Here is a 27923-nt window from a genome sequence, read left to right on the forward strand (position 1 = left end):
CCCAAGGTGCCGTAAATTAATTTAGTGTCGTAAACGTTTGTTGTTAGTCTGTTTGTAGATTATTTTTCGGTGTCGCTGATCATTTGAAAGATGTAACTGATTAAACCAGGCATAACATTTTGTTTTTAAACTTATTCTTGTTAAAAGAAACCGGCCAAGCGTCGTGAGCAAACATTTAGGCGTTAAGTGACACACTTCAGACAGCCCCGGCTTGTTAGCTAACCAGTGAGTCCGTGAGAGATGTCTTGGGTGACATGACAAAGACCCAATCGGGAAGCAACCGATTTAATGTCGGCCTCACATAACTTCTAATACATTGACTGCTTATTTAACCAAATAGACTAATTTTGAGTCATAAATTTAAGTCGGCGAATCAGCTAAGCGAATTTAGCTTGTTAGCTAACGACTGTTTAGTTTTAGCACTAACAAGATGTAGTTGTTTTTTTGCGGTTTGCAAAACTAATCGTGGACTCGTTTAGCCAGCTTGTAACTTAAGACAGCTCCAGCGGAAGGCCTAAACTCACGGCAGGTTGAATTTTATTTATCTGGGAAAGTAATGGAGTCTGACGACGATGTTCCTCTCATCTTAACCTGGGACGAAGCGAACAGCGGTCTGCTAACTGAAGAAACGGAGAGAGGAGACCAAAGTAAGTCTGGTCTCTTTACTGTCATAGTTGTTGTGAGAAAATAGACCAAGTGGTACTAAAGTAAGCCCTCTTAAAATCCATGCCTTCACGAAGGCTTGATTTGTTTAATGATGAGTATTGTTTATAGACATTTATCAAAGAGCAAGTCATCCCTAAATCAACTTTTTATTTTCTGAGGCGTGTCTAATCGTGCTACAGACACGTGTAGACAATAGTTTAGCACTTTAGTGCATTTTAGTTTTGAATTTTCTGTCTAAAACTGTCAGTGTTGTGCCATTGTCAGGTAAAAACTCTGCACTGCATTTGAAATTAAATCTGCCATCGCTATTGGCTAAGAGGTACCCTAGAACGTTAGCTGGTACCATATGATGTCACAATGTCGTTGTGAGCCTGTGTGTGTGTGTGTATTTGTTAGCCGCTCCGCCCTCTCGGTCTGCTAGGCAATAGCATTTGTTGCTTTTTTCAAACGGGCAGTAGTGGAGTAAGAATCTGGTAGGGGGTGACTTGCTCTTTAAGGTTATATGTACAAAATAAACTGTCAGCTTTATACCAGCAGATCATTGTTTTCCTTTCAGTGCTGGGATGTAAAGACAATATATTTACTCCAGCATTATTTTTGATTTAACTTATCCAATGTCGCCAGTTCCTTGGGTGTGTATGGACAAGAAAGTGGTGATTCAGTTCAATTCAAAAATACTTTATTAATCCCAGACGGAAATTGATTGCTGTAGTAGCTCAGAATAATAATAATCAAGTCATCAAAGAGTTATTGTATATTACAATGGCTGTTGGCAGGAAGGATCTCCTGTAGCGGTCAGTGTTGCAGCGAAACTGAAGAAGCCTCTGACTGAAGACACTCTTCCGTTGTTGGACAGTCTTGTGAAGAGAATGCTCAGGGTTGTCCATCATTTTCTTGATTCTCTGGAGAATCCTTCTTTGCATTATCTCCTGCAGCGGTTCTGAAACTGCCGAAACTCTGGTTGAGTCCTTGGCCAGCGATCTCACATTGCCCATTGTGATCAGTGGAAGAGATGGTTTGAATTTCCTCTTTGTCTGTCTCCGTTTTCCTCCCGCTCTGCACCCACGCTTCTTGTGTTTTAGCTCATTTGGGATTTGTGGCTTCAGTTGAGGTATTATTTCAGCCTTTCCGATGTTAATCAGCTGCTCCCGATTGTAAACCAGCTTGTTGCCATGGTTATGCATCATAACAAATGCTCAAAAAGTGAAAACGGCTAAAAAATTAGCAGTAAAAATCCTCCAAGCTTCACAGCACCAGCAACAGAAATGTAAAGTGTCCAAAAAATACAGTTTTTCTTGAGAAACTAGGAGAAAAAATGTCCAAGAAAAGGCAAAACTTACATCTAGTCAACAGAGCTACTCCAACATGCAGCCACCCAGAGCAGCGCAGTTCCGGAAAGAACTGATATATATCAAAATACAGGGGAGACGAAATATGTGATATATTTTGATACTAAAATCCTGACAATATTTGCAATTTTTAAGACACTTCCACACTACATCCAAGTGATATCGTAAAATCTAGTTGTTCCAACACAATAAGGTGGTAGAAACTGCTGCCGAAAACAGCAGTCGAAGATTCAATTGCACCACACAAAATAGTTTGCTTGTCAATTCTCATTTAAAAAAAAGATTGCTGGCCGAGATGGTCTACCATCAATATCAGGGTATTTTGAGAATTTCACCTCGGTAACAATAAATGAATGATACCTACACAAATGAACAAAACAAAAGTTGTCCACTAGATGGGGCTATCACGTGTATTACGTTGAGTCATGTTGTCATGTGACTGGAGGTGGTAGAGCTTCTTAAAGGGACAGTTTTTCATTTTTTATTACCAAATTTATTGAAATGGGAAAAAATCATATTAGAGTCAGAAAATTCAATAACGAGAAATTTTCTATTTATTGCTCAGCGCTAATACAAACACTGCATTCACATCAATCACACATCAATAAATTTCCCTAGATGCCACTTTATTAACTTTTTTACCTGTGCCACGTTTGATGTTGGTTACTTTTAACTTCTCTGGTGACCTTTGGGAATAACTTTAAATTTGTTGAAAAAACGTTTTTTACATTTTTGATTACCTTCAAAATTGAACCAACTTTAAACCTCTTCAGCAGAAGACATACAACATACACAGAAATGCCTTATTAAATAGAAACAAACATCTCTCTCTGTGTGTGTGTGTGTGTGTGTGTGTGTGTGTGTGTGTGTGTGTTTCCTGATGCTTTTGCTTGTTTTGTTCAGATATTGCTCCAAAATGAGAGAGAAACTGCTGGTACAGCAGGCCCACACACACACCCCTCCCCTCTCAGCCCCTCCCTGGTGCTCAGTGGCAGACTGTGTGTGTTTTTTGCTGTAAGGACATGTGGGAGTGGTTTGTAAATGAAAAGTGTTGGAACATTTTTGTTACTTCTTCATTTTGGAAACAAATGGACACTAAACTCTGAGGGAAAAGGAAGCATTATATTTTGATGTTTTGGTGTTTTATTGCTGGTGATCACAGACGTATTTTTAGTTTTTCATATCAGGAGTCATTAATGCTGGCTCTGTTTGCGTATCTGTGAGCATGACCTCACCGCGTAATCCACTGGGAGCTTCAGACTTGTTATTGTTCTGAAACAAATGGGTGATTTGAGAGACATTCAGCAAACTCGTGTTAAAGCAGGGCAGGCTGCTGCTGCTGCTGGGAGAGGATTTGATCTTCACACGTAATATTGATCGGCTGCAGGCAACTTTGGACAACACATATCTGTGGTTGCATCTCTGAGACACGTCTGGCTTTTATTGAATTTGGGTCCATGGAGCTGTCAGCCTGAGGCCGAAACATGTGATATGTTATGTGGGATGAACAACCAGATGGATCTGCAAGGAAGTCAAGTGTGAAGCTGCAAGGAGACAAGTAGAGCAACTATTTTAGAGCTGTTTACTGAGAGCTGGTTCTGTAAAATGCAATCATAAAAGAATAGGATTGCTTCTACTGACTGACTTAATTCCTAACTTTTGTGTAATTTAAATCTGATCCTACTTTTATTTGTTTTTCCTCTTTGTTTTTAGAATTTTTGGTGTTTTCCATTATTATTTTAAATTAAATTTTAGTTTCTGTACTATTTCCTCTTTTGTTTTTTGGTCCAGTTTGGGGATTCTGTCTGACAGGAAGGACGCATAAAAGCAACTTTCGTACAAACACAGCTCTTTCTTACTAAATTATAGAGTTAGGACCAGAGTCCAAATAGCGAAGGAGACTAATGTCAAAGTGTTCTTTCATCAATGACGTCGACATTGACAATAACGCCTCTTATCAAATGTTTTTATTTTCTTTTTTAACCGCTGAGACATCCGTATCTGTGTGGACCGTATCTGGACTGCCCTCGTGACTCTGTCTCTGGTGTTCCCATCAGGCCTGAGTGGAATGTTTTCCCATCTGTGTCTCCAGATGTGTGTGAATGTTGCAAAGAGAGCAGTGCACTGTGAAAGACACACACACACCTCTGGTGGTGTGTGAGCATCAGGGACCTTGATACTTTCACACAGCTGAGGCGCGCGGAACAATTGTGATCAATGGAGACCTCCTGCAGCCCACCGACTGGTTTCCATGACCATCAGTCCTGTAACGAGAGCCCAGTAATGATTTCCTCATATTCCTTACAGTTAGAGCTAGACAGTGGTGGTAGGAACCTTCTTTCTCTCTCTCTGTGTGTGTGTGTGTGATCTAACTGCATAAACAATGACTGTATAAACACTCTATAAAGTGTTTTTCCCCTCCCTTTTAGATGGAGGAGGTAATTATGACATCGTTAACAACGCTGTGGTTTCAACCCCCGGGCCACAAAACTCCAGAACCCAAAATGCCTCATTGAGGCAAAGCTGGGAGATGAACTACCAGGAAGCAGCTATATATCTGCAGGTAGTTACAGAACCTTTCATGGTTATCATGTTCACCTTTCACACGATCATTGTTGAGTTTGATTCACAGGAAGGAGAGAACAATGACAAGTTCTTCACGCACCCGCGGAACCCCAAGGCTCTCGCGGCGTACCTGTTTGCCCACAACCACCTGTTCTACATGATGGAGCTGGTGACAGGCCTGATGCTGCTGATGCTTTCGCTGTGCGAGGCTCCCGCCGTCCCCACGCTGCGCCTGGATGTCTACGTGAGTCATCTTTAAAATAAGAGTGCTGGTCGAGAATGGGGGGGGGTTCCACAAAAATAAACAATCAAAGATGAACAAGAGTCTGCTTATAGACCTCTAGACCTGCAGAAAAGTGACACACAACAGGAGCAAGCTATCACTGCGTCAACTTGATGAAGAAATATAAAATCAACATTGTTTTACTGAGCAATCACACGATAATAAATCACAGTGCATTTAGTGCCAACCACAGCCTTAAGACATGTCTTGAACGTGCCCAAGTCCATACTTATGAGAGCACCTTGTGAGCACCTGTGTGTGTACACGCGCTTGTTTATGTAAGGTTTCTCTATAGGAGCGTACAGTAGAGAGTGTGAGGGGCCACAGATCTGCCCCCCAAAGATGCGTAGGAGATGGAGGGATCTCCAAGTCCAAGAGATCCAGGAGCTGCCCCAGAGCACAGGGACCCCAAGGAGACTGCGACCAGAAAAGCCCCTGCCACCCTCGAGTAGCGCAAAGGATCGCCCTAGAGGGCCACAACCAGCAGCCGGCAGAGTCCCGGGAGATATCAGCGGCAAGCCCACAGGCCCGCTCGCAGCTTCCCACCCCCTAGCCGGCCAAGCCCGGAACTCAGCGACCCGGGACCCAGGGGCGACCACCCCCACCGGGGACCCAGCAGAGCCCAGGGACCCAGACCCCACCAGACAGCCACCGGGATTGATCAGGCAGATGCCAAAAATCTTAAACCCCCTGACCATGGAGTCACGAGCGGTCAGGCAGACCAAGGCACTGCACTCCACACCAGGTGTGGCGGGGGGAGGAGAGGGGAAGATCTTCAAAAGAAGTCACAGGAGAGGGGAGGAGTCAAAGGCCCCACCTGACATATACAGTCATACACAAACACAGTCACACACTCACTCCCTCATGCTCACACATACACATACAACCAAAGGCTTATAAAAATGCACGCCGGACACCCACTCATGCTCCCCATACACACCCTATCCACTCTGGTCCCGGTACTGCTGCACAAAGGGTACAACCATCACCGGTTCCCAGAGTTCGACCCTTTCTGCTGGGGTGCTGATGAGCAGGATGGATAAACTAGTGATGGTCTTCTGTATGGTCTACATTTCCTGGTCACTGTAGGTGTTTGAGGGGCCAGCTGATCCATCTTAATTCAGACGAGTCTCAATCTCAGCAGAAATTTAAGAACTTAATTTACTTTGACAAAGATCAACTCCAATAAATGAACAAACTCTAAGATGTTTGTTCTGATTTGAACCCAACATCCACCCATGAGCTTATAATACCAGTCTATACATAAATAAACAAATGCAGGGCTTTTGTATCTGTTACCTCTGCAGATTCATGCCACTCTGGAGCTCCTGGCTTTGACTCTGGTGGGTTTTGAGCTCTGCATGAAACTCCGCTGGCTCGGCTTCCACACGTTCATCCGACACAGGAGGACGATGGTGAAGGTAAACCGTTATTTTTGCTGGAATAGGAATTAATTCATTGCACAGTGGCCTCAGAGTGGCCTTTTTGTCACGATCTGGGAGCAAACTTTGACGTCCGGTGTTTCCTGTTCTCGTTTTGTGCAGACTTCCGTGTTGCTGCTGCAGTTTGTGGAGGCCATCGTAGTTCTGGTCAGACAAACGTCTCACTTGCGAGTGACCCGAGCACTCAGACCCATATTCCTGGTGGACTGTAGATACTGTGGGGCGGTGCGGAGGTCCGTAACGATCCCAACCACACACTCTGGTCATAGCCAGGGAATTAAATGGTCATCTATTAAGGCGACATTACAGAGTCATTTCTCATAATTTCAGTTAAATTTGGTGTCCATGGCAACAATTCCACACTGTTGCAGCTGCAGACTGGCATTAGTTGGTATTATAAAGTAGAGGATATATATATTTTTTAACTTAGTGGTTTTTTTTCTAACAGATCTCCTCTAAGATGTTACTAACGAGCTTTCTTTGATCCAATCAGAAACTTGCGTCAGATCTTCCAGTCCCTTCCATCTTTTATTGACATACTCCTCCTGCTGCTTTTCTTCATGGTTATTTTTGCCATTTTGGGTAAGAATGTGTTGATTTCAATCATCCAAATGCTGATGTATGTTTTCACCAACACGTTTTATTAACTGGAGTGTGTAGAGCAGGACCCATTAGTGGCGTGGCTGCAGTAACTCAGTGTGTGTGTGTGTGTTCGCTCTCCAGGTTTCTGCCTCTTTTCTACAAATTCTGCCGACCCGGTACGTTGACTGTACTTTATATTTGTCATGACAGCGTGGAGGAAACCTCCTCTTCTCTGTTGTCTTGGTAGATGTCCTCATGCCTGACCATGTCTTCTCACCGCAGTTCTTCAAAACTCTTGAGGACAGCCTCGTCAGCCTGTTCGTGCTGCTGACCACAGCAAAGTAAGCCTGGCAGCACGATACTACCGAGTTACTGTTACACGCACGGCGCTCACCCGCTAGTTCCTACTTTCAGAGCACATCGCACATCCTTTTTCTCATAAATATTCTGGCCTTTCTTTCTCTTTTCTGTGACTCATCCATCTCTTGCTTCTCTGTCTCGTAGTTTCCCTGATGTGATGATGCCAGCGTACGCCAAGAACCGCTGGTCTTGTGTTTTCTTCATAGTTTACCTCTCCATAGAGCTCTACTTCATCATGAACCTGGTATTAATAACTCTGTTTCCACCACCTCTACAATAAACTTAGCTTAGAGTCCATTTAGCATGATTTCATCACAGTTGCCATGTTTTCCTTCAGCTCCTGGCGGTGGTGTTTGATACGTTTAACGACGTTGAGAAGATGAAGTTTAAGTCTCTTTTGCTGCACAAACGCTCTGCTATTGACCACGCCTTCCAGCTGTTGGTCAGCCGACAGGTGTGTGTGTGTGTGTGTGTGTGTGTGTGTGTGTGTGTGTGTGTGTGTCTGTATTTGTGCAAATATTTGATTTAATGGCGTTCTCAGACTTTATGATACATTTTATGTGATGATTCCTCCAGAGGCCGATGGGTGTGTCCCTAAAACAGTTTGACGGTCTGATGCGTTTTTACAGACCACGCATGTCTGCAAGAGAGCGCTTCCTCACTTTTAAAGCCCTGAACACATCAGGAGCTCCGATGCTCAGGTAGCCGACTCCCTCTAGGGTTTCTTTTATCCTCCATTGAATTTCACTGTTATATCTTTGTAACAAGACTCAGAGGAAGTCTCTTGTGTTTCAGTCTTCAGGACTTTTATAAGTTTTATGAGGTCATTGGCCTTAAATGGAAGGTAAACCGTTTAAAGTATGTGTTGCTAAGTTACAAGCCAGCTTATTTTGTATCCCTCTGGCAGAATTTACATGCATGTGCTGTAAATGTGTTGCTCTAGACACGACGGAGCCGTGAACACTGGTTTGATGACCTCCCTCACACAGCCTTCCTCATTTTTAAGGGCGAGTAGTGAGATTTTCTGTTTTGCTGCATCAGTTATCGGTCTGAAGTAGAAGTAGACCCATTTATCAGGCCGATATTTACAGGTTTTTATATACCGGCATTGGTCGATATATGTTCATAGTAAAGTTGATTTAAAGTCAGGCGCATCCTCGGGCAGCCTGGTGCTTTTGCAGAATTGAATTTGAATTGAATTTACTGTCACTAATAACACTCTAAATAAATTTTATTTAGGTGTCTGACTTAAACACTGAGCAGTGCACAAAGTTGAGATTTAACAGTTGGTTAAATTCAGAGTTCAAAAACTGGTTCAGCTTCAGGAATGTTGTGCATCAACTGGTTTTATTTGTGAAGTTTTAGCATGAAAATAAGGTGGAAAATGTCTCGATATTGGCCATGAAAGATGGCCCATAAATATCAGCAGTATACATCAGCCATTGGCTGACCATGTCTCCTACATGTTGGCATCAACAATAGAATAAGCCCAATATCGATCTACCTCTAGTCTGAAGTTGTACAGTTATATATTATATTTCTGTAATTTAATCAAATCACAGTCTGTTTACGAGTGCTGTCCTCTTTTACCAGGAATCTACCTGCTTGTGAAGTCGAAGGCCTTCCAGTACGCCATGTGTAAGTGTCATTCCAGCTTTTCCCAGAGGGAAACTTTCACCTCAGACTTCTAAAAGCTCTTGTTTGGCTGCAGATGTGGTCGTGGCCGTCAATGCTGTGTGGATCCTTGTGGAGACGTTCACACTGGAGAGTAAGATGAGCACACACACACGTACACACAGTGGAGGACGTGTGTTGAACTCTATGCTGATCTTTAACCTTCTAATGATCACGCAGGTGGATATTCTTGGTCCAAATTTGTTCCCTTGAGTTACATTATTTTCCTGACGAGTGAGTAAACAAAGTTCAAACAGATCTGTAACAATTTTAGATTAAAACCAGATATTTAGACTTAACTCTGCCTGCGCTCCTTCCATGTTTAGTCTACGGTATTGAAGTGTTGTTGAAGATAACTGGTTTGGGTCCCATGGCTTATTTCAGCTCTGGGTGGAATCTGTAAGTAACACATTCTTTAAAAAAGCTAAAAGGTTGTTTTAGATTGTATGTTTTTATTTTATCTTTGTCCTTTTCTAAGTTACACAAATGCATTCATGAATGTCCTGAATGTTGTTAGTGTGTGTTTGCTGATAAACCCGTCGGTGTGTGTTCAGGTTCGATTTCTCCGTGACCGCGTTCGCCTTCCTCGGGCTGATCGCTCTCGTCTTCAACATGGAGCCCTTCTACTTCATCGTAGTTCTCAGACCCTTCCAGCTGCTCCGGTGTGCTTTCCTCATCTTGTTTCAATCAGATTTACATATTTTTTGTGACAAATCTTTTAGATTTCTTTTGCCGTGTTCGTCTTTCGCAGACTATTTAAGATAAAGCAGCGGTATCGGAACGTGTTGGACACCATGTTTGAGCTCTTCCCCAGGATGGCGAGTCTGGGACTGACTCTGATCATCTTTTATTATTCCTTTGCCATTGTGGGAATGGAGTTCTTTGCAGATGTAGTTTACCCCAACTGCTGCAAGTGAGAATCGTGTTTGCTTGAATCTGTTAGCAGAATTCTTTGTATTGGACCACACCTTTAGACAAGATGAGGTCATTTTAATGACTTTTTAAGTCTTTATGTTCAAAACTCAGCACCAGCACCGTGGCAAACTCCTACAGGCAGATCAACATCACTGAAGGCAACAGAACGGTGTTGGAGGAAGGCTACTATTATCTCAATAACTTCAACAACATCCTCAGCAGCTTTGGTAACTTTCATGTTCTTTTATACCTTCTGCAGTGTGCAAAGGTCTAAAGCCAAAACCTCATTTTTGCTGAAGCTTTAATAACTTGACCCTTTCATTTTGTCTTACAAGTGCAGCATTTGTTGTTTGCACTGTTTTAGGGTTTTCTAAATGCTACTTGCTTTAGCTGTCATGACTCAGAAAAGTTGGAATGTCATTCTAATTTAGGGACTTGTGTTGAATCTCTTCAATTTAATCTGATTCATCCAGTGACATAAAAAATACCCAAAGCTCAATGAAAACCATGTTTGTTTTATAAAATCTGGCTCTTTGGTTGCATGAAGAGATAAAGGAAAGTGGAACTTTCGGATGGTTCTTTGTAGTTTTTGTTTTTAAATCTTAAAAAAAAAAAAAAGGATTTCCATTGGACTTAAAAAGTTTACACTGTTTCATGTTTTATTAACACGGATGGTTGAAGGTAATGATTCTTTTGTGCTTCACCTCCAGTGACCCTGTTCGAGCTGACCGTGGTCAACAACTGGTACATCACCATGGTACGATGCAGCTGAGTGTGTAGCAGCAGTCTCCATCCTGCAGGCTCACAGCTGACCAGCGGGTGGTGTCGTCTGACCGCTGATGTCTTTTTCTCTCCTTTTAGGAAGGAGTGACGTCCATGACGAGCCACTGGAGCCGTTTGTACTTCATGACTTTCTACATCGTTACCATGGTGAGGCGTATGGTTTTTTTTTTTTTTAGTTAACTGTTGTTGACTCAGACGATTTGACAGGTGTAAACATCTGCCTCCAGGTGGTGATGACCATCATTGTAGCTTTTATTCTGGATGCGTTTGTGTTCCGTATGAACTACAGCCGCAAGAACCGGGAACAGGTGGATAATCCAGAGGGTGAGTGAGCCTTAGTCTGTCAGTAAAGAGAATAAATGTTCATGTGGAGGCTTTAAAGAGAACAGCTGAAGAGGTTATTTCCTCTGCCGATGGTCAGCGTGTTTGTGGTTGTGCTGCAGATGAGAACGGGATCGTGTTTGATGTAGAAGTGAAGCAAGATGAAGCTCTGGCCACTCTGGATTTGTACAAACAGATGTCCCCTGGGCCGTCCTCGCTCAGCTCGCTGGTTCGAGTCCTACAGTCTATGGACAGGAGCGGGGTAAGAACACACACCTTTCACTTCTCCTTTAGAAAAACAAGCCAAGCTAAACACGTCCACCTCCTGTGTCGCACACAGCACACGTCTCTGCTGTACCTGGGTCGCAGGTCAAGGACAAAAAGCGACCTCAGTATGAAAATGTACGAGGAAGAGATCCAGGTGAGAAACTGCTTTTATTCCACGGCTGTAGTTGCAACTTCTTCTCATCACTCGTCTTGTTTTCCAGGAGTGGTACTCGGAGTACTCCAGGAAAAACCTGCCTCAGCTGGATCAGAGCCTGAGAACAGTAGGCGGAAGTTTCGGCTCCGACTCGTGTTCGTTGTCAGAACCTGAGCAGAACTCTCTGAGTGATCAGCACAGCATTAACTAGCATGTTCTCATCACCCGAAGAGAAGAAACTCGAGCACTTTCAATTCTCAGACACTCACAACCGTCAGTGGGGTGAACAACAAACCGGATCTCCCGGAGTGTTGGAGTCGCAGCACAAGCTACCAGAAAGCATCTACTAGCACCATCTGTCGTGTACTTGTTCTTCTGCAGGGCCTGTGTTATTATAAATCCTGTATTTAAACCCGATGCCTTAGTTTAACGGCCTACCTGACCAGTATTAACACGGATCTGTACTAGTTAAAGAATAAAAAATAAACACTTAACACTCCTTTTCGCTCATTCCAGCAAATTTACAGTGTAAAGTTTCTCCTAGTGGTCTCAGCAGACTGAGTATTTTACATATGACTTCTCATTCTGTAACACGAGAAGGTTTTAATAAACTATTCTAATAGTCAAAGGCACGTGTTGTATTTGCTTTGTAAAAATGCTGATGATTATATAAAAAAATATCATTGTTCCAAATTTCACAGCTTTTTAAAATTTAAATATTTTTGATTTAAAGCACATCAAGATTTAAATCCAAACATTTCTACATCATGTGTCTCTCAGGACTCAGTAGTGCCAGAAATGAGGGGTGAAGGCACGGTGATTGGTTTCAGTCCTCCCTGAGCAGAAAAGTCAGCTTTCTGTTAATTTGACACTTAAAGGTGTAAAAACAAATTCAACATAAATAAAAAAATGTCTCAATGGTGGATTATTTGGTGCAGGAGAAGACTTTTCCAGTGTTTGTTTCTTAATCACAGTAAAATACTGTTCTGAGTGGTTGAAGGTCCGGATGGTCGGTCAGGTGTGGATTATCTGAAACTCCGCGAGAAGAGCAATAACGAGGAATATGATGTAGAAGACGAGGAGGAAGATCCCATATTTGCGACCTAACTGGAAGTTGTTGAGTGGGACGATGATGAAAGACAGAGCCAAGGACAAGCCCAGGGATGCTGCTAGGATCCACGTCAACAGTCCCTCCGTTTCAAACTGGGAAGAGAAAATCAGAAACAAAAGGTCATCATGACACTTTCCTGAACCATCTCATCATGGTGACATCTCTGGATGCTAGAGAAAAATACCTGCACGTTAGACTTTGTTTGAATCATCTGCCCAACACATCCCAAACCCACTCCCAACAGCATGTCTGGGAGAAACGCAGTCAAGGTCCTCTTCAGTGCCCGAAGGTGATCGTGAAAATGTGAAACATGAAAAAAGGATACTGAAAATGATGCCTCCAAAGCAGGCAGATATGGCCATGCGTGGGTAGCCCTGCTGAGCGATGGTGATGTCAGAAAAACAGTCTGAAACAGAAACGCCACACAGTTCAGAAGGTTTCTTACGTTTGCTGGAGAGAATCAGACTTTGTGTCTCAGCGAGCACCTCCGATGCTGTTACCCCAGGCCAGAAGAGTCAACCCCAGCACCGTGTTGCTGAGACTCAGAACCACACCGAGCATGTGCAGAAGACTGACGACCTCTGAGGCCGCTGCGCTGATCAACACAGCACTCACTACAAAACCCAACAGCGCAAAAAGCTAGAGGGAGAGCAGAGAATGACAGATTAGACACACTTACCACCGCAAAACCCTGCAAATATCGCTGAGACAGCGACGATGGCCAATTCTGGACTAATTTTAATGACATTTTTAAAAGCAATCACTGGATCACTGCTGATCAGCCTAAGCCAACAGAAAAGTGGACATATCACTGCAATTTACAGACACGGAGCAAAAGTTTGAGAAGGTGGAAGATCGTGCAAAATGTTGCGTGAGATAGCAACCAATGTTATTGTCCTGATTTGACCAAGATTTAGTTGAAAACTCTGACATGAGAGGTGATGGGTGATACTAGGTCATTTGTATAGCACATTTCATACATAGAGGCAATTCAATGTGCTTTCTATTAGCGAAATTAGCATGAACATTAAAATAATGTGACAGCACAATTAAAATGCACAAATTAATTTCAAATTTAAGAATCATAGAAAACAAAGTGAGCAGTTACTGTGCAGAAGGTGCAGCATAAGAAACACTTATTCAAAGGTTGAGGAATACATGAAAGTTTTCAGTTTTGATTTAAAGGGTACAACAGTTGGGGCAGATGTGAGATCACAAGGAAGCTGATCTGTGTGCAGCTTCACCCTGTTTGGTTCTGGCCCGGGGCTCTACCAGCTGACTGTTTCCCAAGGATCTCAGAGCCCTGCTGGGCGTGTAAACAGGAAGGAGATCCAACATGTATTTTGGTCCCATGCCACTGAGTGATTTATAAGCTAGTAGAGGCACTTTGAAGTTGATTCTGTAGTTTACTGGTAACCAGTGTAGAGATTTAAAGAGCAAGTCACCCCCTACCAGACTGTTACTCCATTACTTCCTGTTTGAAAAATGCAACAAATGCTATTGCCTAGCAGACCGAGAGGGCGGAGACGCTAACAAATAGACACACACAGGCTCACAATGACATTGTGACATCATATGGTACCAGCTACCATTCTAGCGTACCTCTTAGCCAATGGCGATGGAAGATTTAAATTTAAATGCAGTGCAGAGTTTTTACCTGATAACGGCACAACACTGACAGTTTTAGACAGAAAATTTAAATTTTAACTAAAATGCACTAAAGTGCAAAACTATTGACTACACGTGTCTGCAGCACGATTAGACACGCATTTATATAGTTTATCAGAAAAAAAAGTTGATTGGGGGTGACTTGCTCTTTAAGAACAGAAGTGGTGTGCTCGGTTCTGTTGGTTCTAGTTAAGACTGTAGCAGCAGCATCTAAAACACACTTACTGGGTGATATTTGGGAGGATGATCATTGGTGGTTGTGCAGAAAACGATAGCAGCCAGAAACAGTCCCAGCAGAAGAACCAGACCCCAGAGAGGAAACTGATCCTGGATCATTTTATTTCCATCTAGAATAAAAACAAAATTAAAAAATACTAATAATTAGACTGCATATTTCCTATTTTTTATGTAAGGTGATGCATTTACATTTTCCAGACTGGAAGAAGAGCAGGCACACCAGAGGAGCGGTGATCAGATGGAGGCAGTTTAACGGGCGTTTCCAGTTTCTGTCCTCCTTGTCAGGGTCCACCACAGGGATACAGAGCAGCAGCAGCACCTCCAGAGGAAACTGGCAAGCAGAAGATAAAAGCACATTACATCTAGAGTTTTAAGTGAGTTAAGTCTTATGGGTAACTAAGTTTAGGCTCACCTTGAGTACTTTAAAAACTTTCCAGCTGAGTGGTTTCCGTCTCCACCTCCTGTTGTCCACTGGGTTCAAAGAGCTCAGCAGGATGTGACTTGTGGACTCAGAATAAGGCAGGAGTGGTCTGTACTCCGACTCTACAGGACCAACACAAGTGGACATGATAGTCCTGATCATACAGAAAACTACTGGAGAGCATTTCCTCATAAGGATGCAGAATTCCTACCATAAACCTGTTGGACCGGTTCGTCTATCAAACAGTGAATCCCATCGTCATCATCATCAGAGGAGTCAGATGAGTTCAGTTCTGCTTCAGAGAACAATTAATTAATTAATTAATTAATTAATTAATTAATTAATTAAGAACAATGGAAACAGTTTAGTGGTTGTTTCACGTGAGAAGTAAAAGTCCAACCTGGAAAAGGTGAATCACTCTGGACCGTCGTATTCACTGAGTTTTTTTGCCGATTGTAGATGAAAGCACTGATAATAACGGTCAGAACGTAGATCACATAGAGCGCCAAGTAACCTGTAGCAATAACACAAAGCGCAGTCAGACCTCAGATGGGTGCATGTGGTTTTTTTTTTTTGTGCAGCAGTAAAGTTTACAGAGAATAAAGGCATGGCTGGGTGACTCCGAGCTGCACTCAGATGTTGTTTCAAGACAAGAACATGCTTGAAATTCTAGCCTGGCACGGTTGAAACAGACAGCACAACAAGACAGCAATAAAGAATGTAAAGCTTTCTGACTTTTGAGGAAAACTAAAGCAGTAATTACAGCATTCTTTATTGTTTGAGAGCAAATCTGGCTTGGAGCTTTGTTTGGAAGGATGTAAAAGTTTTACTTTAGTGAAGCTTGTGTTGCAACTCTAAATGTAAGATAAATCTTTAGATGGGTATCTAAATGATCTGATAAATGGACAACAAACAAGACAAGTAATAACGTGTGTGTGTGTGTGTGTGTGTACCCAGTGTTTCTCCCAGAGTCGTGGTTCCTCTGTAGAGCATGAGAAAAGTCCAGAATACTGCACACATGTAGAAGACAACGTCACGCAGAAACGGCCGGGAGGCCACCGGGAAAGGTTTTACCAGAGCAACGCTGCCTGCAACAACTGTTGTAACAAATATACCGGCTCCTGCAAGGACACACGTGTTTAATCATTTCAGAGAATCGTTTAGTTCCTTTTTGTACGTATGGGGGACAGAAGAAGAGTGTGTGTACCAAACAGGGCTCCGACAGCCATGCCAGCAGTGTGCGGATGGGAGAACGCTGCCATGGCACTGAAGATGTCTGGAGCTCCGTTACCCAGAGCGAGAAACGTCACGCCCTCAGCACGGACCACAGTTAAAGAAAACGTCTCTCAAACACACAAATTAGATCAAACACTCAGGGATTCTGTACGGGCAGAGGAAACCTGCTGCGGGAGTTTAAAGGCTCAGAGAAAGGATACGGCCACGTTGTGAGTGAGGTGGAGACTGGAGGAGATGGCTGACAGGTTGGGACAAAAACTGGAAAAAAAGAAGAAAAATAAACTATATTAATTTCTGAGTGTCCACAATACATTAAACATTTAACAAATTCTCTAGTGTTCAGCTGCAGTGGGGAACCTAAAAGTAAACCTGCTCCCTTTGATAAAACCTCAACACTCTCTGCAGTCATGTGACTCCTTCTCATGTGACTGCTAAGCTGACAATGCTGAGATCTGAGTGTGTGTGTGTGTGTGTAGGTCTGTGTGCATGTGCGTGCGTGTGTGTGTGATTGAGCAAAGTCTTTTCCTTCACTTTCTGAAACTTTGAGCATATTTAGAGGAAGCACCAAAACAGAGACTTACAACTTGGAAGCGGCGAGTCCAAGAATGACAAACAGGAAGAAGAGCCATACAACCTGTGGAGGGATGAGTAAAGTCATGCATGCTGTTGCTGAGAGAACAAATGCACTACAAACCAGAGAACATCTGTGTAATGGTGCAATAATGATGCAAAAATAAAATCTTTGCCTGACAGATATCCTACTCTTTAGCAAACAGTGAAAATCCTTTCAGATGACTGAACATTCCTGCTTCTCCCTCGGTTATTGCAACTTCCTCTTTGCTTAATACAGAGATGAACTTTTTTTTGTTCTGTTTACTGACAATGTTCCACATGCAGGTCTTACACAGAGAGTGATAGTGAGAGGATAGAGGTTGGGCCGTAACAAGCAGAAGGCCAGATCCAGGTAGTTCAAGAAGCCATCCTGCATGTCACAGTCAGGAGTCCTCTTCACAAATCCGCAGCGGTCTGTAATGTTGTAGTTCATCACAAGGTCACACTGCAAATGCAAGAAAACACAGAAAAAACACGACTTTTTCACGTGATTATTAAAACACGCTGATGACAGGGTAGAAGCATCTGTGTTTTCATGTCTCGTCATTATAATGATTTATGTGAAGATAATATTTTTGCTAAACAGCACAAGCTGCACATGACATAAAACACGTGAGCCTATAATACATAATAACATATCTCCAGGTGCAGAACATTGATATAATAAAGTGTTTAGTCATCCTTCCAGTTTTATGCATATTTATATTTATTTTATCTTTTATTATTAATTAATGAAAATATTATTAATCCCCTGTTGCTACACGCTTATTACCACTGTTTTACTATTATTATGTTTTACTATTATTATTATTATTTGCTCGAATAAAAGAATCAGCCTCATAAACCACTCTGTCTTTCCGCTGAGTGACAGAACCAGTCTGATCAGATCAAACGGAACTGGTTTTATTCGTACCTGTAGTTTCCCATAAGTCATGTGACACCTGAACCCTTATGACTCACCGAAGGTGTTTGGTCACGGACTTTTTTTTATATTAAAGCCAAAATCTAATAATAAGTCTCACTGACCTCATCATTGCTGTTTTCTGACATCATGGTTAAGGCGGTACCGGAGGAGCCTCCAGATAACCCGACACCAGTCAGGAGATTCCGGGAGCCCGAGGCAGCCCGCTGGCCACACAGCAGCAGCGCCAGGAAAAGTGACAGGAAAACACTGACAGACATGATTGACTTCATCCAGGAGCTGCGTCCATCATGGCCGTTACTTTGGATCTGACAGCGACGAAACAAGGACGATGGATCTAAAACCAGCAAGTCATCCTTGTTGTTGTTGTTGTTCTGGCAGAAAGCTTCATGTCTCCTGCTGCAAACAAGCTCAGATTAGGTGTCGACGTGAACGTGAACAATTCGTCCAGCCTGATTTAGACTCCGCCCACTGTTTGCTAACCAGAGTGCTGCGTTCAAGGACCCCGCAAAAACCGAGAATTTACAATCAATCACAAACAACAAGATTCAGTCAAGCTGTGAGCGAGATTGTGTTTCTTTTTTTCAAACCTTTAACATCAAATAATGTAGCTAAGGTTGAAACGAAAAAAGAATGCATGTGCTTTCTATATATAGGTGAAAGTAAAGATTGTATTCTTTGTATTATTCTTATTAATGATGAGGGTGATATGTAATATACTGCTTTTCAATACAGCACATTTGCTTTCTTTGTTTTGTTCAAATATTTAAAAAATATTTTCGTAAGAAAACAATAGATGAACCGAAAAGTTGCACAGCTGATATGATAACAAGGGTAGACCAAGATATTATGGATGCAACAATACCACTTTTTTCCAAAACGATACGATACCGATACTTCTACCACACACACACAAAAAATGCAATGAATTGGACTACAGGTTTTATTTTCGTCACTGCTTTCAACCGTAAAAGACTGTGAGGTAGACAAAAAGTAAAATATATGAATAGAAATCATCACAACAATAAAATATTAGGTGAACAGAAATGACAAGTTACAGTAAAGCCACTTTCAAGCAACTGCATTGGTATCAGTTCCTGGTATCGGTTAACTTTTACCGATACCGATACTGGAATCGGTATCGGTACCAATTCCATTATCTCTACAATATATTGGTCGTCCAATATACAGGGCCAATATTTACCATGTTTTATATATCGGCAGAGCAGAATTAAAGTCGGGCACATCCTTGGGCAGCACGGTGCATCTACAGATTTTAATTTAAATGTATAGTTACGCTCCTGAAGAACTTCTGCAAGATAATGCTCAAAATTATTTTTCAGCTATTTTCAATTTATTTTTACTTAATATTTGGTCAGCTAAATGATTTGTTTGATCGACTTAAATTTGATTTATCGTTCCACAGATGTGGAATGACCTACCAAGCATTACTAGAACAGGAGCTTCCTTGTCGAATTTCAAGAATTTCCTGAAGACCCAGCTCTTCAGAGAGCGTCTTCTAAACTAACACCCTCCCAGCACCCTAAACCCCACTCTACTGCACACTACATATTCGCTTCCCTCTATGATTGATTATGCTGCCTCACTGCCACCTAGGATTGACTGAATAGTGTTTGTTGTGAGCCTCAAAAGCATGATGGCTTGATTACATGTCACTTTGGACAAAAGTGTCTGCTAAATACATAGACATAGATGTCTGGTTTTAACACTGAGTCTTGCACAAAATTGAGATTTAACTTTGCTTAAATTCAATGTTCAAAAACGGATTCAGCTTCAAAAATTTTGGGCAACTAAGATTATTAGAGACCTTTTAGCATGAAAATAAGGTGGAAAAAGTCTAGATGTCAGCCATGAAAATTGCAAAAAAAAAAAAAAAATCATCAGCACATATCAGCCACAAGCAAACTTATCTATTATTATTACCAATTGTTAAATAACTAAAATACCTGATTTTTACTCTCAGTTCAGTGTTTTAGCTATGCTTTCAAGCACTCCGCAATTGGATGTTTTACAATGTCTGGAGGTTTTATTCAGTGAAAAAAATTTAAAAAATCTCATTTGTGAACTAACCGTTAAATAAAGCTTTCAGGTAAATATAAAGCATTAATACTATTACTTAACAGCAGAGGAGCAAAAAGTAAAAAGTACCATCTTCTCCATATTCTACCATATTTTCATGGCATCAGATAAGAATCTTGTGTCAGTTCTAGTCTTGTTAGATCTCAGTGCTGCCTTTGACACAGTAGATCTCAATGTTCTTGTAGAAAGGCTTGAACATGTTGTAGGGATCAAAGGAACAGCGCTAGGCTGGTTTAAATTCTACCTGTCTGATAGATTTCATTTTGTAAATGTACATGAGAAATCGTCTTCATACTCCAGGGTTACTTGTGGAGTACCACAGGGTTCAGTGCTTGGACCAATTCTTTTTACTATATATATGCTCCCAATCGGTAAAATCATCAGACAGCATGGGATAAACTTCCACTGTTATGCTGACGATACTCAGTTATATTTATCCATTAACCCTGATGAACCTTATCGGTTAGGCAGATTACAGGCTTGTCTTGAGGACATAAAAAATTGGATGACTCTAAACTTTTTGCTTTTAAATCAAGACAAAGCGGAAGTTCTCATCTTTGGACCAGAAATCCAGAAAAGGAAATTGCTTAGTCAATCACCTGACCTGAATGGCATTACATTAATCTCCGAGAACAAAGTAAGGGACCTTGGTGTTATCTTTGACCTGGACATGTCATTCAAATCCCAGGTTAAACAGGTTTGTAGGATTTCCTTTTTCCACCTTCGGAATATTGCTAAGATTAGAAGTATCATTTCCAGGAGTGATGCTGAAAAACTAGTTCATGCATTTATTACATCAAGACTGGATTACTGCAATTCATTACTCTCAGGGAGTCCACAGATGCAGTTAAACGTCTTCAGCTTGTCCAAAATGTTGCAGCTAGAGTTCTGATGAGAATTAAAAAGAGAGATAATTTCTCTCCTGTCTTTGCTTCCCTACATTGGCTACTTGTTAAATTCAGAATAGATTTTAAGATCCTTCTTCTCACATATAAAGCTCTTAATAATCAAGCTCCATCATACATCAGTGATCTGATTGTTCCATACGTTCCTAACCGAGCACTTCGCTCTCAGACTGCAGGTCTACTGGTGGTTCCCAGAATATCTAAAAATAGGATGGGAGGCAGATCTTTTAGTTATCAGGCTCCTCTCCTGTGGAACTAGCTCCCAGCTTTAGTCCGTGAGGCAGACACCTTGTCTACTTTTAAGACTAGGCTTAAAACATTTTTATTTGATAGGGCCTATGGTTAAAATCTGATGTTAGCCTAGATCTGGACAAGTGGGGTAGTAAAGGACGGTGGAGTGTACAGTCCGTAAAGACGGCTCTCCCTTGCCCTGCCTCCAACATGCCTCCATCTAAAAAGGCTAGGTTATCCAGAGTTATCTCTGTAGTTATGCTGATAGGCTTCGACTGCTGGAGGATACACTGACAATACTTTTCACACTCTACTACTTTCTTCTACAATCTGCTCTTTAACTGTATTATTTTCTGCAATTTCAGCTGTTAACTTTATTTTTTCTCTAAGTGTTTTTCTCCCCAGAAGAAGCTACAATGATGTTCTGCTGAGCTGTGGTAGCCTCATGGAGGGGGCTATCGTCTAGCACACTGCTGCTAACTACTTAAACATTCTCCCTCTCCTGATAATAACTTTTTGCTTTCCTTGACGTTGGATGTGCTACTGCTAGTTTACCGGTTTATAGATTCACTAGGATAAATACAATAAAGTTTATCTCTCGCCAAATAGAATATTTACTAAGAAATCACAATGTAACCATAGACACATTGCTTGGTGTGTGTGTGTGCGCGCGCACGTGTGTGTGTCTGCTCTGTCTTCTCCATCCCAGTGAGTCGTGGTGGATGGCTGCTTATACTGAGCCGGGATTCTCTGGAGGTTTCTTTCTGTTAAAAGGGAGTTTTCCTCTTCACTGTCGCTAAATGCTTGCTTAGTATGAGGATTGCTGTAAAGTCACTGACACTAGTCAGACTTGATGCAATTTGCTGGGTTCCTTATATAGGAAACATTTTTCTGATTGGCTTAATGAACTGACCTGAATTGGAATGTTTATTATGTGAAGTGCCTTGAGATGACTCTTGTCGTGATTTGGCGCTATATAAATAAACTTGAATTGAATCTAAACAGAATGAATGTCTTAAAACGTACATAGTTTATATATATATATATAGTCACTAAATACAAAAATAATGAAACAAGATACAAATTATGAACATTAAACTGGTGGATTTTATTTCTTCATTAATATGCAACTTTTCCTATCACTGATTACAACAAAACATTGCATGTAAAAACATCATTATGCAAGAAAATTGACCAGCAGTCTAAAGTAACTCCTCACACGAGCCACTACATGCATTTCTTTTTTCCAACGATCCATGAAGTAAAGCAGAATTAGAGCCTTCCTCACCTCCTCTGATCTCTACTTCAGCAGATGTGAATAACTGATGTTTACTTATCGCTTATTTAATAACTGTAGGACTGATAAGATGTTAACGAATATCACAGTCAAAAGGGAAAATATCCTCTAGATCAGGGGTGTCAAACATGCGGCCCGCGGGCCGGATCCGGCCCGCAAGCGGGTTAAATCCGGCCCGCGAGATGGTTGTGTAAACTTTATTTTCATACTTTACAATGTAGAGTGAAAATAAACTTATCATTGTTAGCAAGTTTTCTCTGTAATGAGTATAAATAAAACAAAGCTGCGCTCAAGGCTCACACAAGAACTTGAATCACATCCTGAAGTTGGCCGCCACTCAGGATGTGACTTGATGTTGATGTGCTGGTGAAAGCTAAAAGAAGTAAAGTAAAATGAGTCAAATATACTTTAAGTGCTGCATGAAACTGATCTAGCCATGTGATCTGTAAGCTCTTAGAATCACCAAGGAATGCTTTTTTTAATTTGTTGATTTAAAAAAAAAAATTCAAATTTTCAAGTACACTTCAGGTGTTGTACTTGTACTACACTGTCTTCAGGCTCCAGCCTTGTTTTATATTGATTGTATTAAAACAAAGAAAACAATTTGAAGTTTTTTTTTATTTTTTATTTACCGGTCCGGCCCACTTGGGACTAGATTTCCCTCAATGTGGCCCCTGAGCTAAAATGAGTTTGACACCCCTGCTCTAGATGAATTGAAAAAAATTGAAAATCTAAACCTGTTCTAACAGACAAAAACATCGTTTTAAGAACATACTTCTAGTTATGCTTGTTTAGTACAGATGTTTCTTTTAATTCAGTCAAAAAAAGTATCTCAGTGATGTCATATTAATTTAACGATTACATTCAATTCAACGATCACTCATAAACCAGCGCAGCATCGAGTGCTGCGGTGCCGGATTCATAGTAGCCTCTCTGTTGTTTAGACGCAACGAGACACAAGTCCTGTTCACACCACCTGATGCAGGAAAATACAAACAGCATTATTTTGAGTTCATAGCAAACATATTTTAATTCCTCCGAGGCACTCAAGCATGCTTGTGAAGTTTGTTTAGTTTACTTGAGAGCAGCATGGATGTCGTGTGTGGAGGCCTCTTTCCAGCAAGCATGGTCAACGAGTAGGGCACCTGTTAACACGGATTAGAGAGGTAAATAATTAGTGTGCAGGTATACAAATAGTACATATACAGATGGTTTTTAGCTTATTGCCTTCAGGCTGGTCAGTAAGCTAAATGTAGCAGCTCTGATTCAATCTGAGCCTGTGAAGTACACACCTGCGTAGATACGAGCCAGGCTGTATGCCAGATCTCTGGCTGCTAGCTCCAGGTATCCGGGTTCTCTGGCTGCAGCCATCTGAACAAACGCCTCCAGTTCAGACAGAGCACCAGCCACTGCTTTCACAGCAGGAGCTACTGAGGAAACATTAGACACACCTGCAAGCAGCGACTGAGACAAAATAAGACATTTCTGTTCAGTCCTGTCACAAACTGCAGTTATTGAGCTCTCTGTGAGCGGTCTACTCCTCCTGTCATACCTGGACATGGGTAAAATAAGCATGCAGAACCATCCCTGAGCTTCGAGCCACACAGCGAAGCACATCCAGGGACAGAACATTGGTTGTACCCTCCCATATACTCAACACCTTCAATAAAAAAAAAAAAAAAATGTGAGCAATCAACAAGGAAAAAGACAGATAAAAACTGTTGGCACCAATGTGACCTGAGCATCCCGAAGCATTCCAGGCAGCCCCGTATCCTCGATGTAGCCCTGTCCACCGAAGCTTTCCAAACCCTCCGAAACGACAGCCACTGCCTGAGACAAACACATCGAAGCATTCACGCAGATTGTAATCTAACTCGTGTTCACAATCGTGACGTACCTGCTTCCCGGTGTACAGTTTTACGACAGGAGTGAGCAGACGTAAGAGCTGCGTATCGAGCTGGCTGGCCAGGCCGCTCTCCTCTCGGCCCAGTAGGCGACACACTTCCATTACCAGGAGAAATGCTCCACGGGTCTCCACCTGTCAAAAGTCAGGTGGAAGTGAGGAATGATGGGAAATAAAAGTCTGAGCTGTTTGAATCTCTCCTGCTGCTGGCTCACCTCCATCCTGGCCAGAGTCTGCATGTGCAGTGGGTGGTCCCTAAGAAGCTTTCCAAAAGCAGTGCGGCGAGTGGCGTAGTCACGCGCCAACTGGAGAATTCTGAGGAAAAAACACACAAAGACACACGTTGGTTAATCACCTTACTTCTGGCATGACTTTGTGATGAGGAGCTATTAGGAATGGTGTCCTGCCTTCTCATTGCAGCGGCTGCAGAGATGCTGTTGTGAATCCTGGTTATGGTCAGCATGTTCGCTATGGAGGCCACGCCTCTCCCTTCCTCTGACAGCTGATGATATGGAAAACACATCTGATTTAAGCTTATTTAAGCTAATAAAGATCATAGAGATCAAAATCATTTCTTTCAATAGACATGAGCTGCATCTGATGTCCATATTACAGACAAGTTCAATGTGCTGCATGTGAAACTGGAAAAATTAAGAGTTCATTTATTTCACTAAATCAACTTAGACTGAGAGACCATCTAAAGGCTCAGGAACCCTTTGCAGTTGTTTTGGATTCATTAGCTGATTAGAGCACTTTGAGTCTAGAATCTTCTCACAATATTCTAATTGTCTGATATCTTGAATTTAGGGTTTTCATAAGCTGTAAGCTATAATCGTCACAATTATAACAAATAAAGTATTGAAATATCTGTCTTTGAATGTAATGAGTCTACTTCATATATTAGTTTCACCTTTTAAGTTGAATTGCTGACATAAATGAACATTTTCACCATAATTCTAATTTTTTGAGTTTCACCTGTTGAAACACATTTGAACATTTCAGTGTTGAGTTTCCTGAAGGTTCTTGGCTTACATCCACAGATTCAAATCTCACTTGTTGTGGCTGAAACACCTGAAACGTCGCCGAGGCTGACAGGCTAAAACAGAAGATTCATGGAATTTGCTTTGGGCACGTGACACGGCTGTTGTGTTGCTTTTCTTTGGTTTTCTTGTGGTCTGCCCAGAGAGGCTCTTAGAGCAGTCCAGCTGCAGATAGAGCCCAATGTTTCCCTTCTTGCACATCCAACAAGTGATTTGTTTTTGCAGAGCGCACCTTTTCTATTCCTGGCTTGTCAACGGAGGAAACGTTAAGCGGTTGTGATCGCAAAACTATTTTCTTCACATTTGGAAATCTGGAGGGATTTTGTTTCTTTCTGAAGGATTCCGAAAGACCAGCTCAGTGGCCAAGTGGTACGAGTGTCTACCCTGAGACTGGGTGAACGTAGGTCCAAATCTATGGTCAGGTCATACCAAAATGGGATCCAATGCCTCCCTGCTTAACACTCAGCGTTAAGGGGTTGGATTGGGGGTTAAACCACCAAATTGTTCCCAAGTGCAGCTGTGTCTGCAGCTCACCACTCCCCCAGGGGATGGGTCAAATGCGGAGAATAAGTTTCACACTCCAGTGTGACACCTATTGGGACTTTCTTATTTTTCTTTCTTATTCATCTCTTTCCCTTTCCTTACATTTTTTAATCCCAATTTTTCATTTATCTCATTTTTATGATGTTTTTAATCATCTTTTTAAATCTTTTTTATTGTATAAATTTTATTTATTTAATTTATTTTTAAATTAAACTTGTGAAGCTCCTTGTAATTTTTATCTTGAGAGGCTCTGTACAAAAGATCGTTTTCTTTCTTCTATTTACAAAGTATGACACAAATCTAATTTACGACTAAAAACTCCACGGAATACAGCTGAAAACAACTGAACAAATACGGCAAAAATTCCCTAAAATATGCAAGAATACATACTAATATTACTATATGCAAATATATAATGCAGAGTCTCAGCTTTCAGAATGTGTTTGAGTGACACTTTCTAAGAGTTACGGTAATTTAAGTATGGAAACCATGTTGCGTCGGTGCAAACGCATCAGCCTTAAGTAGGTTAATGAACAATATGAGGTAGTTTGGCTTTATCTAAGAGTCTTTAGATTGTTATTATTATTATTGTAACAAACTGACTCTATAAGCAGGCAGGCCATCCAGCAGTAACTCAGCTGTTGGCATCTGTCGAGTTCCCAGCTTGTCCTTCAGTCTCTGAACTTCTATGCCCCTCAGTTTGCCGTCCTCACCTCGACTGACCTCAGCGTAAAACAGAGAGAGCCCCCGACTACCCTGTGAAGCAGAGACAAACACAAAGCATCAGTGAACTCTTATCTAGAGTGATCCGTTACGTGTGGTAGAAGTCAGTCGCACCGCCGTGGTCGCTCCCGTTCTGTCCTGCACTCTTGCCAGCGTCAGAGTCATGTCTGCGTCGGTGGCAGATGTGAACCACTTGAGGCCGTGCAGTTTATACGAGCCATCTGTTTGTGGAACAGCCACGGTCTCAGTGCCGCTGCCTGGAGATGATAAGAGCAGAGAAAGCAGCTGATCTGTAAGGATTTCCATGAATTCAATCCAATACTCACATAAGAAAAATAAAACAGGATGTTTAGAGATGGGCAGATTATGTCATTACTGACCTACATCAGATCCTCCCTGTCTCTCGGTCATCCACTGTCCAGATGTCCAGAAACGCTCGGGCTGACGGCTGATCAAACGACTGTAGGCTTCTTCTACAGGCGGTGAAACACCTACAGACTTTACAAAACACACATCCAGACAATCACAAGCCCTAAAGGGATGAAACTCTGAGCTAGAAGGACTGGAAACTAACATTTGGCCTGTCCTACAGTCAGATAAAGCAACAAGGAAATATTTACTTCATTATACTGTTTACACACACTTTTTATGTGTCAGAGAAATTAATTGTTTTTTTCCAGCTATTATTGAGTTGCACTAGTAAATGTTTTAGTGTTACCAAAAATCACCAGAGTTTAGTTGTAAATGAGTAATTAAGTTGAAGATGAAGTTTCTTTCTTTGGGCTTTATTTTAGGATACCTGGATGACCTTCGCAGCTCCATCAGTCATGGCCAGAGGGCAGGTGTAGAGACCAGATGAAGGGGAGTACAGGTACAATTTGCTCATCTGATAAACACGACTGACAAACAAAGTATTTCCAATTAGTTTAACAAAAACTGTTTTCTCAAATGACGTAAGACATTTCAGACAGCCTCACCTCCACTCCCCAAATGATCTCTCATAGCCGATGGCAACCAGGCCTTCTTGTGCCGATAGGTCCTTCATCCGTTTCCAGGCTGCAGAGGTCACAATGTGGTCCACTCTCCGCCCCCAGGGATCAAAATGCACCAGCCGTGGAGGGTTGACTTCACACTCTCGGCCCCATGTGTCCACTTCTTTTGCCACACACTCTCCAAATGCACTCAAGTCTAAGAAGACTGCCTGTCAAAAGGTTTAAACAAAGTCCCAACTAAAAAAAATCTGTTGCTAATAAAATTTCTTAATGATAAATTAATAAAGAAATCTAATGTCAGGTAATTTCTATTTGACATACCTGCTGGGGGAGGTGTCTCCTGAGGTATGCTCTTAGCAAGGCATCCTCCAGAAATGGATTCTTCAAAGCTGGCTGCTCCTGGAAGAATGATCCAATCCTGGCTCTGCTGAAAGGCAGGTGACCTGCAGCTGCCTCCCAGAGTTGGTCTTCATCAGATTTCCTTGCACCCGGCTCAGCTACACTTACTGCTCTGGTGTGGATGAGTGGTCTGGAGACACCACACCACAACCTGCAACATCTCCCAACTCCATGCCTGGTCAGGACGGCTGACCACACAGACATGGCTGAAGATCAAGCTGC

At 41.9% G+C, this 27923-nt stretch overlaps 3 protein-coding genes and 1 long non-coding RNA gene across 8 annotated transcripts; 2 read left to right on the top strand and 2 right to left on the bottom strand.

The window, feature by feature from the left end:
• Nucleotides 1-362: 362 nt before the first annotated feature.
• Nucleotides 363-11989, top strand: tpcn1 (two pore segment channel 1). 4 transcript variants are annotated; one of them, XM_054731471.2, is made up of 26 exons: nt 363-647; nt 4445-4578; nt 4648-4824; nt 6171-6284; nt 6408-6538; nt 6799-6887; nt 7029-7063; nt 7170-7228; nt 7392-7491; nt 7585-7701; nt 7824-7948; nt 8043-8091; nt 8191-8254; nt 8841-8885; nt 8959-9015; nt 9102-9155; nt 9248-9320; nt 9476-9583; nt 9673-9834; nt 9948-10063; nt 10547-10593; nt 10698-10766; nt 10847-10943; nt 11063-11202; nt 11281-11361; nt 11429-11989. In XM_054731471.2, the coding sequence occupies exons 1-26, from the start codon at nt 557-559 to the stop codon at nt 11570-11572; spliced, it is 2478 nt and encodes an 825-aa protein (XP_054587446.1). In that variant the 5' UTR covers nt 363-556; the 3' UTR covers nt 11573-11989. The 4 variants fall into 4 exon arrangements, with proteins under 4 accessions (XP_054587446.1, XP_054587448.1, XP_015828075.1 ...); XM_054731473.2 differs by lacking the exon at nt 363-647 and adding an exon at nt 3440-3573; XM_015972589.3 differs by lacking the exon at nt 363-647 and adding an exon at nt 4048-4341.
• slc8b1 (solute carrier family 8 member B1) lies at nt 11867-18028 on the bottom strand. Of its 2 annotated transcripts, none has more exons than XM_015972595.3 (15): nt 17673-18028; nt 16939-17091; nt 16616-16668; nt 16235-16292; nt 16006-16111; nt 15752-15919; nt 15199-15312; nt 15010-15090; nt 14790-14920; nt 14567-14708; nt 14366-14487; nt 12958-13111; nt 12798-12878; nt 12657-12721; nt 11867-12564 (listed from the first exon to the last, which is right to left on the bottom strand). In XM_015972595.3, exons 1-15 carry the CDS (start codon nt 17838-17840, stop codon nt 12376-12378), a joined length of 1785 nt encoding a protein of 594 aa, XP_015828081.1. In that variant the 5' UTR covers nt 17841-18028; the 3' UTR covers nt 11867-12375. The 2 variants fall into 2 exon arrangements, with proteins under 2 accessions (XP_015828081.1, XP_015828080.1); XM_015972594.3 differs by having other exon boundaries at nt 15010-15093.
• On the top strand, nt 17760-27432 carry LOC107393949 (uncharacterized). The gene is made up of 3 exons (XR_011517012.1): nt 17760-17914; nt 27105-27181; nt 27269-27432. It is a non-coding gene; the product is annotated as an uncharacterized lncRNA (long non-coding RNA).
• Nucleotides 22592-27905, bottom strand: LOC107393942 (acyl-CoA dehydrogenase family member 11). Its single transcript, XM_015972592.3, has 14 exons — nt 27624-27905; nt 27288-27511; nt 27110-27209; nt 26691-26808; nt 26425-26567; nt 26191-26343; nt 24412-24506; nt 24220-24319; nt 23999-24139; nt 23839-23931; nt 23654-23761; nt 23394-23565; nt 23180-23246; nt 22592-23077 (listed from the first exon to the last, which is right to left on the bottom strand). Exons 1-14 carry the CDS (start codon nt 27903-27905, stop codon nt 22978-22980), a joined length of 1896 nt encoding a protein of 631 aa, XP_015828078.1. The 3' UTR covers nt 22592-22977.
• Nucleotides 27906-27923: the final 18 nt, after the last annotated feature.

The sequence above is a fragment of the Nothobranchius furzeri genome, chromosome 17 (genome assembly GCF_043380555.1).
Source record: "Nothobranchius furzeri strain GRZ-AD chromosome 17, NfurGRZ-RIMD1, whole genome shotgun sequence".
Classification (NCBI taxonomy): Eukaryota; Metazoa; Chordata; class Actinopteri; order Cyprinodontiformes; family Nothobranchiidae; genus Nothobranchius; species Nothobranchius furzeri.

Excerpts from the sequence above, each read along its gene's own strand:
- tpcn1 (XM_015972589.3), top strand. The coding sequence starts at position 4,233 with ATGGAGACCTCCTGCAGCCCACCGACTGGTTTCCATGACCATCAGTCC. Across the intron at positions 8,886-8,958 it reads GGCCTTCCAGTACGCCATGT|ATGTGGTCGTGGCCGTCAAT; the intron begins GTAAGTGTCATT and ends GTTTGGCTGCAG. Across the intron at positions 10,767-10,846 it reads CTTTCTACATCGTTACCATG|GTGGTGATGACCATCATTGT; the intron begins GTGAGGCGTATG and ends ATCTGCCTCCAG.
- slc8b1 (XM_015972594.3), bottom strand. The coding sequence starts at position 17,840 with ATGAAGTCAATCATGTCTGTCAGTGTTTTCCTGTCACTTTTCCTGGCG. Across the intron at positions 17,092-17,672 it reads CAGAAAACAGCAATGATGAG|TGTGACCTTGTGATGAACTA; the intron begins GTCAGTGAGACT and ends TTGCATTTGCAG. Across the intron at positions 13,112-14,365 it reads ATCCTCCCAAATATCACCCA|CTTTTTGCGCTGTTGGGTTT; the intron begins GTAAGTGTGTTT and ends CTCTCCCTCTAG.
- LOC107393942 (XM_015972592.3), bottom strand. The coding sequence starts at position 27,905 with ATGTCTGTGTGGTCAGCCGTCCTGACCAGGCATGGAGTTGGGAGATGT. Across the intron at positions 23,566-23,653 it reads CTTATTTTACCCATGTCCAG|TCGCTGCTTGCAGGTGTGTC; the intron begins GTATGACAGGAG and ends ATTTTGTCTCAG. Across the intron at positions 23,247-23,393 it reads CCTGGCTCGTATCTACGCAG|GTGCCCTACTCGTTGACCAT; the intron begins GTGTGTACTTCA and ends CCGTGTTAACAG.